This window comes from Lipotes vexillifer, unplaced genomic scaffold (assembly GCF_000442215.2).
Source record: "Lipotes vexillifer unplaced genomic scaffold, Lipotes_vexillifer_v1.1 scaffold252, whole genome shotgun sequence".
Classification (NCBI taxonomy): Eukaryota; Metazoa; Chordata; class Mammalia; order Artiodactyla; family Lipotidae; genus Lipotes; species Lipotes vexillifer.
The window spans coordinates 2,282,176-2,297,691 of record NW_006773367.1 but is presented as its reverse complement, the minus strand read 5'-3'; the positions used below and the strand labels follow the sequence as shown (position 1 = coordinate 2,297,691).

Here is a 15,516-nt window from a genome sequence, read left to right as displayed (position 1 = left end):
GTGGGCTTCAGTAGTTGTGGCTTGCGGGCTCTAGAGCGCAGGCTCAGTAGTTGTGGTGCACGGGCTTAGTTGCTCTGCAGCATGTGGGATCTTCCCAGACCAGGGCTTGAACCCGTGTCCCCTGCATTGGCAGGCGGATTCTTAACCACTGCGCCACCAGGGAAGCCCCAGCCATACATTTCTGTGACCAGAGTTCATTTATCGTGTACCCTGCTCCTATTAGTGAGGTAACAGAATGTGAATTTGTGGGGATTTTGCTGTTCTAATTGAAACCTGTACGTGTTTACCAGTTGGTGGGCGAGTAAGTCGTGAATTAAATTACACTCGCCAGAAGATTGGAGAAGAGGCTATGTTTAATCCTCAACTCATGATTCAGACCCCCAAGGAAGACGGTGCTAATGTCCTGACCACGGAGGCACTCCGACAGCACCTGGACTCGGCGCTCCAGGCCAGCCGGGTCCATGTATATATGTATAACAGGTAAGGTGGTGGGGAGAGGCTGCCGGTTTAGATCCCTTTGTTTTAGCAAATAAAGTTGCCCTGGAAATACAGCAGAAGTGTTAGTTCAAACAGTTTTCTCGTGAAATGATTTTTAAAATCTTGATTTGGCTCTAAAGTTTAGTAACATATGAACTACATTACTTTATAATGTATTTTCAGTGAGTATCTTGGCACTATACCCAAATGAGTATGGTCCTTCAAGCAGCCATTTGGATGGCTGTCCACTGTTCTGAAGATGTTTCACTGCTTAACCTGATTTTGGAACAGTTACATTTTGAATTGCCTTTAGTCACCTCACAAAGAATAAAAAAGAAAAAGAAGTTACTTCTCATTACTTTATTCAGTACAGATGTTAGCGGTTGGTATGTGTCACCAAAAACTAGGGGGTTGAGCCACTGTGGTGAATTCCTGGGGACAGGTAGGCGGAGTAAGGTGGATTCACACACCTTTACCAAATACTACCCTTTAGCTTTGTAGCTAATTTAGCAATGCTGTGGATGTAGTAAAAGCATAGGAAGAGTTCTGGAATGAAACCACCACAGCCTAAGTTAGGGAGAGGAAAGACAATACAGAGAAGCATGTACAAAGCCAAACACAGGCAGTCCCCTCCTACAGGTGCTCCAGTGTCAAGAAGGAGAGCCGACCAGCATTGCTCTGGGGTTCAAGAGAAAGGGGTCACTTTCAACAGCACTGATCAAAGAAAGCTTAGCAAAAAGGTGGCATTTCAGCGGGGCACTGAGGGATGGATGGGAAGGTTCCACAAGGAAGAGGGCGAAGTCCAGAACGTTCTTTTGGGCGACTAATAAAAGAAAAAGGAGACCAATGAAACAGAGCAGTCTAGAAGGAGTTTTATATTTTTTCTTTTCCTGGAGTTCCCATCCCCACCTTTTCCTAATTTTCTCTTTTTTCAAATTAGACTCATTTCCCTAATACACTTGGGAAGGCCTGGGCTTATATAGCACTCTTCTAGGGATAACAAAATGCTATAATAATAGATGATGGATAGTATAGGTGATTGTTGATCAGTATATTTGATATAATTTCTGTAGGACAAGAATAGAAGAATGTAAAGTGGGAAACCAATCTACCTGGTAATGTTCTTTATAGCATTTGTGGTTAAGAGCAGGAAAGTTCATTTTGAACACTCTCTGTTAATAAGGACATAATTCAACAGCTAAAAAAAAGTAATATTTTCCCACCTCAGTATATGTTAATACATTATAAACCTTACTAATTTAGTCCCCACCTGTTTTGAATTTGTGATAATTCAACTCTGAATTATCTGCCCTGAAGTTGTTTATGTATGTGGAAAATGTATGTGGAAAAGCAGATTAATGGTGTAAACAAGATTATTGGGAGAACACTTAAGAAAACAAGACTTTTCAAGTACTTTGGGTAGCATTCATTTACATAAACACCCCACATGTTAATTACAGTTGAGTATTATCTATTCATTAAAACAAGCTTGTTGAATCCATTTGGCAAAGCTCTGCTCATTTTGACAGATACTGAAAAGTGATCAAAATTGCAGTTCTCTGTATGTTCTGTAGTTCTGATTTTGCACACATTTCCTTTATTGCTATAGGAAACTTTTGTCTCTGCTTTTTATTTTAATAGGCAATGGAAATTGGAACATTTGTGTTATAAATCTGGAGAACTTATCACAGAAACAGGTTACATGGATCAGGTATATTTTCTTTTTGTTTGCAAAAATTTCTCAAAAATTCTCAAATAGCCCAGTGGTATACATTAGCCTAATGCGTGGCCTATTCTTTTCAACTTTGACAGATAATAGAATATCTTTACCCTTGTTTAATTATTACACCTTTGGACTGCTTCTGGGAAGGGGCGAAGTTACAGTCTGGGACAGCATACCTACTGTAAGTGTGTGATCTTGTTTTCTGATGTTACCTTATCATTGTTTATTCTGTTTCAGTTTTGGACAAGAAATGAAAACATTGAAATTCCATGTGCATGTTTTGAGTGAATAGTTGGGGGAGAGGGCACTTCGGCAGAATGTTTCTCCTCTTTTCACAAAAAGTTCTGTAGGCATCATTAAATTTCATTCACTTTTACCAGCCCATTTATATGCAAATAAAATGCAAATTATTTCAGAGTATGTGTGATTTTTAACTCTTTAAAATATTTGCAGTTTTGTACACCGAGCACTTAACGTAGGTTTAGCTTATTTTTTAAGGAGAGAATTTATTAGTGGGTACATGTCGAAGTTCAAGATCTTCCTGTTAAGTGAAATGCTAACCTTTCTTTGGATCACATTAATGGCATTTAAGAGGGAAATCCACTATCTTTGAAGGTCATGGTAGGGGATGCTTCACAGTTTAGCAGTTGAATATTATGTACACGGCATCATTTAAGGAATAATTGTTAATCAGTGTAGACATTTTCAGTTAATTATGCAAGAGTTAGTGCTTGGGTTATTGTTTCTCTCCTAGCTTGCACATATCTGCAAAAGCAATTTGCAGTGGCCATACCCTGACCTTCAGTGTACAGTTTTAGGTGGGAAATAAGGGGTTTTGTGTTTTCTGGTTGGGAGATTCTGAATAATGACTTCAGCCTGGTTAAGCAGCTACAGTGTGGTTTGAACCACATAACAGGCAGCCAAAAGCCTTTCTGGTCTGTCAGCAGCACAAATTCAAAAGTGAGTGTGGGGGGAAGTGGCCTTGATGGCGGTGATGGCAGAGGCAGCAGGGGGCTTGTGGGGTTGACTGCCAGGCTGTCAGAGAGAGCTCATAAGTATGGGATTATTAAAGGTAATGGAGATCAAATATTTTGATTGATGACATTTACAAAGCATTTATTAGGCTGGCAAGTGCTAATTTGACATTGTGATTTCCTCTGCGCCCCCACCCCTTAATTTTGGGTCTCAGTCTTATGCTTAGAAGCACCCATTTGGCTAATTTTGGTTTTAGGTATTAAATATACTATATCAGCAAGTTAAGATTCTTTGGTACCTTTGTTAATTTATAAGCTCTCTGTTTGCCATGTTCATTCATGAATTATTTTCCTGACTTAGGTTTGCATATAGGTATACTGGAAAGGAGCATTTGGTTTTTGTGCCAAGGTCCCAGAATTACAGTTGTTTCCCCAAAAAGCATCATACAATCCAGATGCAATAGATTCAGTCTTGTTATTTTACTAAGGGCTTGGAAGCCTCTTTTTCATTGTCTTGCCTCCTAATTTCTTTCACAGAGGTAAGCCTCCTTTGCAGTGGACAAACTTTGACCCTTTGGAATTCCTAGAAGAGTTAAAGAAAATAAACTATCAAGTGGACAGCTGGGAGGAAATGCTGAATAAGGCTGAAGTTGGTCATGGTTACATGGACCGGCCCTGCCTCAATCCAGCTGATCCAGACTGCCCTGCCACAGCCCCCAACAAAAATGCAACCAAAGTAAGCACAGCCATTGATTGCTCCTCAGGAGGGGAAGGGAGAAAAACTTGCTATTACCCCCATTTTTAGTTCTATTATCTTTATTTTTAAGATTTCATTCTCAATGACTTTTTTGGTCTATGGAACTAAGTTTGTTTAAAGAGCTAAATTTTGCTGTAAGATTTGCCATACGCCTCTCATTAGCCTTGTTATTAATGTTCTCACTGAAACAAACAAGCCCTTAATGCACTGGATTTTAACAAGGCATGTGACCTGCCTACTAATTCCTGTAATTATGAGGCTGTCTTTTTATTTTTAGCCTCTTGATATGGCCCTTGTTTTGAATGGTGGGTGTCATGGATTATCCAGAAAGTATATGCACTGGCAGGAGGAACTGATTGTGGGTGGCACAGTCAAGAACAGCACTGGAAAGCTTGTCAGGTAATCCAACACACGGAGGAAAATCCAAGCCATCTATTTTTTGTCCTTTCCTCGGAAACCACTTCCCTTCTGACGTCTGCAAGTGTATTTGTATTCATACTTAACTGTTATCCTAGCTAGCTGTCTGGTGTAATAGAATATTAGGAAATATTAGTGGACTAGACCAGCTCAAAAAAGCACCTTATGGGGAGCTTTTCAAGAGTTATCATTTTCATCGAGACTGTAGTTAGTGATTGTAGGATTTTAGAAGATCTACCCATTATGTAGAAAGAAAATGGGGGCAACTGTAAAGTAGGCAATAGGAATTGGTCATACCCTGTGGAGTTAAATGATATGAGCTGAACTCCATCACAGGCTGTTAAAGAGAAAGACCAACGACTGACGGCTAAATAAGAATTATCCTCTGTGCACTTGTGGACTCCGCTCCGTCAAGTGTCAGGCACTCTGTCTGAGATTTCTCCCTCGGGAGAGCCGTCGTCTGGGATTTCTGCACAAGCAAGCGTGCAGCGCTGAGCCCAGCATATCTGATCAGGCTATCTACTCCACTACCCTTCCTGTTTCGTTGACTAGAAACTGAGAAAGGAAATTGCCTATTAATTTAATTTGGGGGTGTATCTGTAAAAGGTTTGTAAGGTTACACCTTTAATATGGTACATCAATCTATTAAATAAAATAACCATCCAGGTCCCATTTTAATGGAAACATGTGCTCATGTAGGACAGAATGGCTGCGAGTGAGTCGGGGGTGCTCGGTGGGGATTTTGCACAGTGAGAGCTGCTTCCTGGGGAAGCTGATGTTGTGCCTTTTCCACCCCATCACAGTGCCCACGCCTTGCAGACCATGTTTCAGTTAATGACTCCCAAGCAAATGTACGAACACTTCAAGGGTTATGAGTATGTCTCGCACATCAACTGGAACGAGGACAAGGCAGCAGCCATCCTGGAGGCTTGGCAGAGGACGTATGTGGAGGTAAATGGGTGGCATTCTGACGCCCTTTGAACCTGAGTACAAACCCCTTAGTTACTAAATACTTCATTTTAACGTTTTAAAAAGCATTGTTTTCATTAGAATTTATTTTCAAAACTGATTGTAATTCTGGGAACTTGGGGGGATGAAAACTTTTTCCTTCTCTTTATATTGAAAATCTCACTATCTGGGTGATGCTAATTCTAATTGTGATGCCCTGAAACACTTTTGAGTAACCAATTGTGAACCCCAGAGCTAAGGCATAACAGTGTTTAGAAAAACACTTGGATAGCAAGAAAAGGTGTCTGGAAAACATTAGCAAGGCATAGAATCTGTTCACAGCTGCAGTCCCCTTGGTTAGGTCATGTGACAGGAGCTGGCCTTTGTTTCCCAAGCAGTGACCTCTACTGAGCTGCATGTGACCTTTTAAAAGTGGCCAGCGAATGAAGAGGGGGAGGAGTGCCCCTAAGAATGAGTTGTTTTGGATTAGGGGGGAACTGATGGGCCCGCAAATCAGTTGTAGAGTTATGAAGAGGAGGATAGCAATCTTAGACATAGCATAAATAAGGCTGTCGGAGAAAACTTCAATTACACAGGCTCACCAGCTCACCACAGCACCACATTCTCATCTGATTAGCAATAGCCTTCATTGTCCCAGGCTCAGGTCCTTCAATGTTAGTCCAAGTTCAAACCCCAATCATGTAGAGCTCTTTTCAAGGCATCAGAAAAAAGTGGGGGTTGGGTAAAGGGGACATGTCACCTGAGAGGTCTGTGCTCTTGAAGCTCATCGTAGCTTTAATCCCATCTGGGAATTTATCCTTGCGTTGTGACCGCAGGTAGTTCATCAAAGCGTCACTCAGAACTCCACTCAGAAGGTGCTTTCCTTTACCACGACGACCCTGGACGACATCCTCAAGTCCTTCTCTGATGTCAGCGTCATCCGAGTGGCCAGTGGCTATTTACTGATGGTAACGATCAATTCAGTTCTCCCAGGGGGCGTTTTTGTTTTGTTTTTTAGTTTTTACCTTTCCATGACTGCCCCTGCTTTTTAACTGCTCTTAACACACACTTGCATCCAAGACAGAGAGAGCTCGGCTTCGTAACGGTTTAAAAAGTGGTCGCGTAAAGCATTTATTACCATTTGCGGTTTGCCCATCTTTGACTCGTATCATTTCGTATGATGTCTGTAATGTAAATTTTTGTTGTTGTTGGATTTAATAAGTTCTACCTTTTGATTTGGGGTGATGGGTGGGGGAAAACATTAGAATCTTTACACATTCTAATGTTTGGCTTTTGTTTTGTGTCTCCCCCTTCCTCCTCTCCCCCCTCCTCCAATTCCCCTTCATTCCTTCACCTCCCCACCACCCTGCCCAACTGTTCTGCTTGTAGCTTGCCTATGCCTGTTTAACCATGCTGCGCTGGGACTGCTCCAAGTCCCAGGGTGCCGTGGGGCTGGCTGGTGTCCTGTTGGTTGCACTGTCAGTGGCTGCAGGATTGGGCCTGTGCTCATTGATCGGGATTTCCTTTAATGCTGCAACAACTCAGGTACTAAAGGAGCCATCCGTCTGCTGTTCATTGACAAACACCCCTCTCTGGGCTTGCCCAGTTGGCCTCCAGTGTGTCCATGTCACCTAAAGGGTCTTCCAGCCTTTTCCACTAAGATGCCCCATTTCTCAGGGGGGTGCCGTCTCTAAATGGACCACTTGACAGTGGCAGGTCTGAATGGGCTTGTTGATTAGTTAGAGATGCTTCATTTGTCAGTGGAATTTAGATCATTTATTCGAGTAGTGGTTCTTAACCTTGAGTGTGCATTAGCATCACCTGGCGGGCTTGTGAAAACTGATTGCTGGGCCCCATCCCCAGAGTTTCTAATGCAGTCCATCTGGGGTGAGGGTGGAGAATTTGTATTTCTAGCCAGCTCCCAACACTGCTGGTCTAGGCATCACGCTCTGAGAACCACTGCTTTAAATGAGTTAGATTCCTTCTCACTTTTCTTTTTTTAACATCTTTATTGGAGTATAATTCCTTCTCATTTATTAACTGAAAATAATTATCGTACGTGGAGCTTAGAAACAGTAATGGACAAGGTGTACTGTGAGCCACAACCGCTAGACTTTGGGGTCTAACTATCAGATAAAACTAGATTCTTCACATGAGTTCATGTAAGCCATCCTTTGGGTAAGCTCCTTGGGGTGCTGGTGGCAATGTTTTAAATAGCTTTGTAGAATTCTCAGAATTGGACCTCATGTGTCTCATGTCACTGTGCCGTGTTTTCACTACAGGTTTTGCCATTTCTTGCTCTTGGCGTTGGTGTGGATGATGTTTTCCTTCTGGCGCATGCATTTAGTGAAACAGGACAGAATAAAAGAATCCCTTTTGAGGTAATAGAAAAACAAAAGAAGAAACCTTTGAGGACAGCAGAAGCCCCTCTGTGTTCCTGAGTGTTTGTCCTTTCACTTTTCTCAATCTGGCCCAGTAAATATTTCAGTCCCAAGTCAGATGACACATGACTGACTCTAAATAAGTAAAGTAAGTTAAAAGCATCTCAGGACACTTGTTCCAATGTGCACATTTGTGTCTTTGGGTTTTTTGGTTACTTTGTTCTCATTTCTCCTTGCCCCTTTTTAACCATATTAAAAATTTACTTAAATCATTATCTTGCAGCTTTGTGCTTTGGGTAGTAATAACCATGCACAACACATGCCTGTGTAGATAGCACTGAAAACTTGAATTTCAGTGTTGGTGTTAGAGGGAAAGGCAGAGATATCCCTTTCTTATCCCCTCACGTCAGCATTGTAAACTACCAGTTGTCTTATTTTGCCACGTATTTGAATTGTTCACACAGTCTGTGGTCTGAGGGGACTCCACCCCGTGCAGCTCTCAGCACTGTGGTTTCTCATCCTTAGGACAGGACCGGGGAGTGTCTCAAGCGCACGGGAGCCAGCGTGGCCCTCACATCCATCAGCAACGTCACGGCCTTCTTTATGGCTGCGTTGATCCCGATTCCCGCACTGCGGGCGTTCTCCCTTCAGGTGAGTTTCCAGTAACTAGATCTGGGGGGGATCTGTGAGCAGCAAGCCTTCCAGGTCTACTTTTCTCCAGTGCTACCACCATGAAGTAAAGCAGCATGCCAGCTTTTGGGACTCTTTCTTCTGGGTGGATGCTTCTTTAAGCAGTAACCTTGACACTTCCTCTGAAAGGAAGTTCTAGGGTTCTTTCTTTCCTTTAAAGCCCTATAGCTCAGAAGCCTGAGGCCTGGGTATCCTCATGACCCAGGGCCACTCCATGTGGGATGCCTATAAGCCCGTACTCCAGATAATCAGGAGTCCTTTGGATTGGGCCCTGGTGCAGTCAGCTCTTATTCGTCCCTGCTTCTAAACTCCACTCTCAGTTTCTGTGCTCACCCCCTTCCCCTGCTGGCTACCATATCGATTTCCCTAAAGCAGCCCCAACACAAAGCCGCTGCACAGAGCAGACTTCACTGATACAAGGATGAGCTTGCAGTGTAGCCCAGGCCAGGCCATACCTTAAAATTGAGCGTTAGATTCCTCACTGTGTGAGGAGGGATTGGCCAGCCTCTGCCTGCGGGGGTTCCTTGGCCAGCCCTTACTTGCCATCTCTCCTTCCTTGTTCTTCCTGGCCCCTCTTCTCTTTCCTTTTGGTTCCCTACCGGACTCTCAAGCTGCCCAAGAAAACACAGAATTCCTCTCCCTTTCTTGTGCAGAGCAGTTTGGTCCATCATTGTTCTGTTCTTTCCTTCCAAACCAGGCCCTTTCACATCTAGAGGCCTCTGAGATATTTTTCCAGAGAGCCAGCTAACATGAACTGTAAGAATGGAGAGTTCCCGCGACTGGGGATGCAGCTATGGTCAGTTCTATGCTTGGTGTAAAGTACTGGCATTGCTCTGCAGCTGCTTGAAACTCATGGGAAATCCTGAAATTGGTCAACGCAGCAGATAAAGGAGGCTACTTGCCCAGTTTGTGGCGTGGTCTTCCTAAGCCTGAAGTGGTTTAGGGTTTTGATTTCTCAAGGATATTATTGAGGTTTTGTGAATTAAATTTTAAAGCTCCAACTGTTTTCCAAGAAAGATTAAAGGAGCAGTGGCTTTCCCTTTTCCTTCTCTCTTACAATGTGATAGTAATTCATGAGATGGCTAGGTTTTGAAAGGAAACTATTTTTGATGTCACTTTTTAAACTGTTGTTACATCCATCCAGCTTATTCATACTGCTTTACTCCTTTTAATCACCAAAAGGTTCTAAGGATTGTGACCAGGAAGAGAGATTGACAAATCATAGATTAGGTTTCTGTTTATATTTTTGTCAGCACACTCAGCTCTTTTCTAGCCTTCAGATATGAATCTTATTTCACTAATTACCGATAAAGGCCTAAGCAACCAGTGATCTTACTGCATTTGGGACACTAGACTTGTTTACTCTTTGGTGTAAGGTTTTGTACCCATCACTATGACCACCAGGCCCCCCAAAAAGAAAAATACTAAAAAAAGCTTATTTTCATTTTATTATAAACATATAGAAAATAGAAATAGAAGTAGTGAGTGAATAAATGAATACATTATATCTGAAAGTGGGACCAGAGTTCAAAGAAAATGAAAATATATCTAACGGCTCAGTAATACGGAAGGTAAATAAAAGATGCCCACTAATTTATTGGTACAACTGAAGTTTTAGGATGCCTTTTGCACAGGCATGCACGTGTGCAGCACCCTTTGATAGCCTGCTCTCGTCTCGTATACAGCAGATTCTGGTACTGAGAAACTGTTCTAGAGTCTTTTAACAGTGGGACCCTCCCTCCTGCCTCTGTCCTTCACTGCCTGCCTTTTCCCTCACTGTTCTTTATCTGCTTTACCTCACGCTCCTTCTTTTCTTCTTGTCCCTCTCTCTCATTTTCTCCTCTCCTCTCTCAGTACAAACTGATGATTCATCAAGGCATACTGTCCTTTAATGATATCCTATGGTGTGGTGGTCTGAAAAGCTACATGAGTTTTCCTTACGCCTTTTAGAAAATCCAGTACGCTAAGTTCTCCCAAGGTAAGCGCCTTACTGAGATGAAATGAATACTGTTGGTTTTGCATTTCTATTCCAAGGCACTGGAGTATCACTTTAGAAATTGCATCTACAGCTTCTAGAAGTTCTCATTTGCTAGAGAATGGCTTCCTGTGATACTGGTTCATTCTCTGTCAGTAAACAAAAACAAAAAGTAAAAAAAAGAATAGAAAATTTAAGAAAAAAGAGCATGCCATGACTTTTGCAGTAGCCATCAGAAACTTTACACTTGGTTCCCCTTAAAATGTCTTGACGTTTGAAATTGACCATTATATAGTTTCTCTTTACGTTAGTAACTGTGTTAAGTTGTAACTTTGGGTATTCGTTTGTATTTGTATTCTCAGGATACTATAGATTAAGCATCAGAAGGACATACCCAAAATGGTCTGTCCAGTAATAAACCCACGTTTAGAATTTTTCCTTGTGGAGCCTTTCCAATTTTGTAACCTTGCCAAAATAAATAGAATTTCTTTCCCAAAGAAACCTCCTTGTCAATCTTTATCCATCTGTCCAAATGCCACCTCTATACCAGAAAGCAGTGGAACTGTTTATAATTCTTTGAGAACGAATGCCCTACACTGGGGCTTTGCCGGTAACTGAATGGTATTTGTTCTTCAATGAAAAGTCCCAGAACAGAATGCCTTATTGTTCCAAATGGTAAGAGGGTTTAGACGAGGGCCCCTCTAGGCAGGGCCAGTTCCTCTCTGCTCTGCAAGTGTCTCAGTGGGGCCACCCATAGTTGCTTTGCAGGGGAATGGGACGTTTCCTTAGAGCACAGCAATTAGAATTGATTGACGGTGCAGGATCATCCCCGTCATCTTTTCATATTTACTTGAAATTTCTTAAAGTGCTCTTTGCTCTAGCAATGACACTTCTCTCTTACTGAGAAATCCTTGCCGTTTGTTTTTATTATTTCAGTGCACTTTAGAGGATGTTGAAGTTCTACAACTTTCTCATCAGTAAATGTCCTACATGTCCTATGTAATAAGCTGTTGGACAGTAAGTTTAGATGGGAAGCTACCTTGGGTTTCTTCTTTCATTTCTCCATTTCCACCACAAAGAGACCAAGCAAGATGCCCATCAGATTTCTCTGATAGATGAGGCTGGTATCAGGTACATTCCCCAGCCATGGCAGAAAGCATCAGTGTTGTTTTGGCCGCAACATCTGGGCCACCTGTATACACCTGCATGGCTTAACTTTTCACAGTCTCTGTCCTCATCCCCAGGAACTTCTGTTCAAAATGAGATGCCCAGAGTTTCTTGTCTGCAATTACATTCCTGAATTCTAAGCATGACTGTAATAAAAAGAAAAGCTGACAGGATTCCACCCCCCAAGATTAAGTCTTCCTGGAAAACCCTTGAGGATCAGACGCATTCTCCCCTATGTTCTGATTGGTCAGGAATCCTAACCCTGCCCCCGTGTCTGTCCCTTCAGGAGGTGATCAGATCTAACGAGAGCTCCCAGGTCCCAGCTGGGCTGGGGGCTTAGGCATCAAGCCTGTGTTTTTGTGTTTTGTTTTTTTCCTTTTTTTTTTTTTTCTTTTTGCGGTACGCGGGACCCTCACTGTTGTGGACTCTCCCGCTGCGGAGCACAGGCTCCGGACGCGCAGGCTCAGTGACCATGGCTCACGGGCCCAGCCGCTCCACGGCATGTGGGATCTTCCCGGACCGGAGCACGAACCCGTGTCCCCTGCATCGGCAGGCGGACTCTCAACCACTGTGCCACCAGGGAAAGCCCTCAAGCCTGTGTTTGAATCCGATTTACTGGGAGCCTCAAGCAGGTGACCTTCCTCTGCACCACGGGTCTTTATTAGGTAAAGGGTCGACAGCAGGACTAACGTCTGCCTCCTGGTTGCTGTAAGAATCGAACGGATCGTGTGTAACTTAACTACCTGACCTCCCATCACTCCTCCTCCTTTCTCTTCCCTCAACAGAATTTTAAACCCAGCAGTACTGCATAGCTTTTAAACTCAGACACGGCCTATCGTATTTCCTCCGTGCATCCTTCCTCCCTGGTCCTCCCCAAATCCTTTTTTGTCTTCTCCATCTCCCAAGAAACCTTTTCTGGCCACTCTCCCCACCCCCGTGTTCCCCCACCTGCATGCTCCCCTCCTCTGAGCCGCTCTGGAACCCTGGCATTCTTCTGTTACTACATTTGTCAGCCTAGCTTGTAATTTGTTTATAGTTCTGGCTGTGTCTTTCCTTGAGAGCAAGATTTTGTCTTATTTATCTTTGTGTCTTCTGTACCCAATACGCTGCCCTGACTTTTCTTTTTTCTATTTGCCTCTTAGATAAATCCTCTAGTCGAAATAGTGATTTGCTTATAACATGTTAGGGAGGTCTTTAAAGTACGTTATATACATTAGAGTGGCCAGTTAACATTTCATATATTTTGAATTGATGAGGAATTTTCAAGGCAGATGAAGAAGAGAGGGGTTGGGTCATTTTTAGGAGACTCTTGGTTATTTTTTGGTTTTGTAGATTTGACAGGGAATTAATTATCGAAAAAAGCATCTCTCCAGAATTTGGGCTTTGCTATTTCACCTCGAGCATAAATTCACAAATTACTATCCAGAGACCTTTGCAAGGTTCTCCTCTGGTATTGTTCGGTACCAGTTGTAATCGGGTTTTCTTTCCTCACCCTGAAACGTTTACCCAGTTTGAGAAGGTTTTAGAACTAAGCAGTTCTTTGAAAAACCTTGTGTAAGAATTTTTATTTTTCAAAAAAACTTTCTGATGATTTCTTGGTTACTTAGCATTCCAGTTGCATTTTTCATCATGCTGCTGCTTTCCATGCCTTTCTGTACGGGAGAGCCCTTTCAACTGTCCTCTGTTGACTTTCCCCTATTAACAGCCCAATTGTGTAATTTTTACTAGGTCAGCAGGAGATTTGCCAAAGCGCTACAGAATCTAGCCCTGTGTTTATTCTAGGTTATGGAGTGACTTTTGAATCCGTACTTATTTATTCTGCATACTAGAATCACACACAGGAATTTCTGCTTAACTCTCCTTGACCTTTTATGTTACTGCGCTCGCACACCCCACAGGCTACTCCAGAGGCTATTTGGAATGTGCCTATTAAAAACCTCGGGGGACGTGTTTGAATTTTTATTTTGTGTTTTAAAGGTGACATTTGGATATACTGGATCCACTTTATATATAAATTTTCTAAGCGTAAAATCAGGGCTACGTGAACTCTTAGAAATGTTCTAAGAGGAAAATGTTTCTTTTTATCTTAAAGTAAAACATTTCAAGCATATTCTCTGTTCTGCTTTTGTCAGTTTGGTTTAGTTTAGTTCCTGTGTTTGTACCCTATGGGCTCATGGAATTATTAGAGATGGAAAGGAATGATGGGGGGGGGCCTCTATTCTAGTCAAATGGTCTCTTAATGAAGGACGAGAAGCAAAGTGATGAGAAACTCCAGCATCTATTTCAGGCTTAAACACCTCAGTTAGGAAAGTGAAAGAAAGATTTTGTTTAAAGCATCTTTATTTTCAAAGCAGTCCTCTGACTGGGAGGAAATGTATTAGTGACCTCTACACTTTTTTTTCTCCCAGGCGGCTGTAGTAGTGGTATTCAATTTTGCTATGGTTCTGCTGATTTTTCCTGCAATTCTCAGCATGGATTTGTATCGACGTGAGGACAGGAGATTGGATATTTTCTGCTGTTTTACAAGGTACATTTTCTGTCCCCTGTGGCCTTTATTTGTTGGGAACAGAGTGGTAATGTTTAGAGAAATTTTCAGTCTGTGAACTTAGAAGGAAGCATAGTTAACAGTGTGCTGAACGCAGGGGAGATAATGGACAGAGGATGCTTCCTCTGGGGGACATGGGAGTCACTGGGGTTCTCCCCTCCCTCGACTGAACATCCTTACAGCCCCGAGGTTGTGATACACATGATCATTGTTTACCACACACCAGTATTGCTGATTGTTGGGAATGTGTTGTATCTCTATGGCTTAGGGCAGAACAAAGGTTGAAAACCACCATCTGGAAAACATATCACCCTTTGGGTGGTTTGGTTTTGGGTTTTTTTTTTTAAGGAATTATGCATTAAGAGGTTCATCAGCATGTAACTTGATTTTTGTCAGCCAAATTCAGGATCAACCATCCATTTGGCCTCCTTTGATTGACTCATGTCTGTGTCCGGATAGATAAACCGGATGGTGTTTGTGGAGTTCGGTGCTATGTTTTGCTCCTAAATCAGAGCTGTATAAAGCGAATAATGTCAGTCATTGGCAGAAATGAAAGCACCATTTCCCTGTTTCGGTATACCATTCCAACATATTTTCCCCTCTTTCAGCCCCTGTGTCAGCAGAGTGATTCAGGTTGAACCCCAGGCCTACACAGAGACTCACAATAGCACCCGCTACAGCCCCCCGCCCCCCTACAGCAGCCACAGCTTCGCCCACGAAACCCAGATCACCATGCAATCCACGGTGCAGCTCCGCACAGAGTACGACCCACACACGCACGTGTACTACACCACTGCCGAGCCGCGCTCCGAGATCTCCGTGCAGCCCGTCACCGTGGCCCAGGACACGCTCAGCTGCCAGAGCCCCGAGAGCACCAGCTCCACGAGGGACCTGCTCTCCCAGTTCTCTGACTCTAGCCTCCACTGCCTTGAGCCCCCCTGCAGCAGGTGGACACTCTCATCTTTTGCCGAGAAGCACTATGCCCCTTTCCTCTTGAAACCAAAAGCCAAGGTAATTACCAAAACAGAAGACTCCTACTGTCTGCAAAAAATAACGGAGCAGGCACCTTTGGAATTCATCAATTGCTTCCTCAGATGTGATGTATTTCAGGCCTCCTAACGAGTCAGTCCATTTAGAGCTTGAGGCCATTTTAATGAGCTCATCTTCTACGGGAGTGCATCTCTATGTGGCAAATGTTTCTTTCAATTTACATCAACTCCTTGCATTTTAAAGATTTTATTCTAAATGAGCTTGTTTAAAAAATGCGATTACCGGGCTTCCCTGGTGGCGCAGTGGTTGAGAGTCCGCCGGCCAACGCAGGGGACACGGGTTCGTGCCCCGGTCCGGGAAGATCCCACATGACGCGGAGCGGCTGGGCCCGTGAGCCATGGCCGCTGGGCCTGCGCGTCCGGAGCCTGTGCTCCGCAACGGGAGAGGCCACAACAGTGAGAGGCCTGTGTAC

At 43.2% G+C, this 15,516-nt stretch overlaps 1 protein-coding gene across 3 annotated transcripts in view; it reads left to right on the top strand.

Annotated features, from left to right (window-relative positions):
* PTCH1 (patched 1) overlaps positions 1-15,516 on the top strand; it is a 66,816-nt gene that overhangs the window by 28,808 nt on the left and 22,492 nt on the right. For all 3 annotated transcript variants that reach the window (XM_007448287.1, XM_007448289.1, XM_007448288.1), the window contains exons 3-14: positions 291-480; positions 2,119-2,188; positions 2,290-2,381; positions 3,712-3,910; positions 4,209-4,330; positions 5,152-5,299; positions 6,133-6,264; positions 6,686-6,841; positions 7,579-7,677; positions 8,203-8,328; positions 13,918-14,036; positions 14,663-15,065. In XM_007448287.1, coding sequence (XP_007448349.1) covers positions 291-480; positions 2,119-2,188; positions 2,290-2,381; positions 3,712-3,910; positions 4,209-4,330; positions 5,152-5,299; positions 6,133-6,264; positions 6,686-6,841; positions 7,579-7,677; positions 8,203-8,328; positions 13,918-14,036; positions 14,663-15,065 — 1,856 coding nt within the window. The remainder of the gene's footprint in view (positions 1-290; positions 481-2,118; positions 2,189-2,289; positions 2,382-3,711; positions 3,911-4,208; positions 4,331-5,151; positions 5,300-6,132; positions 6,265-6,685; positions 6,842-7,578; positions 7,678-8,202; positions 8,329-13,917; positions 14,037-14,662; positions 15,066-15,516) is intronic.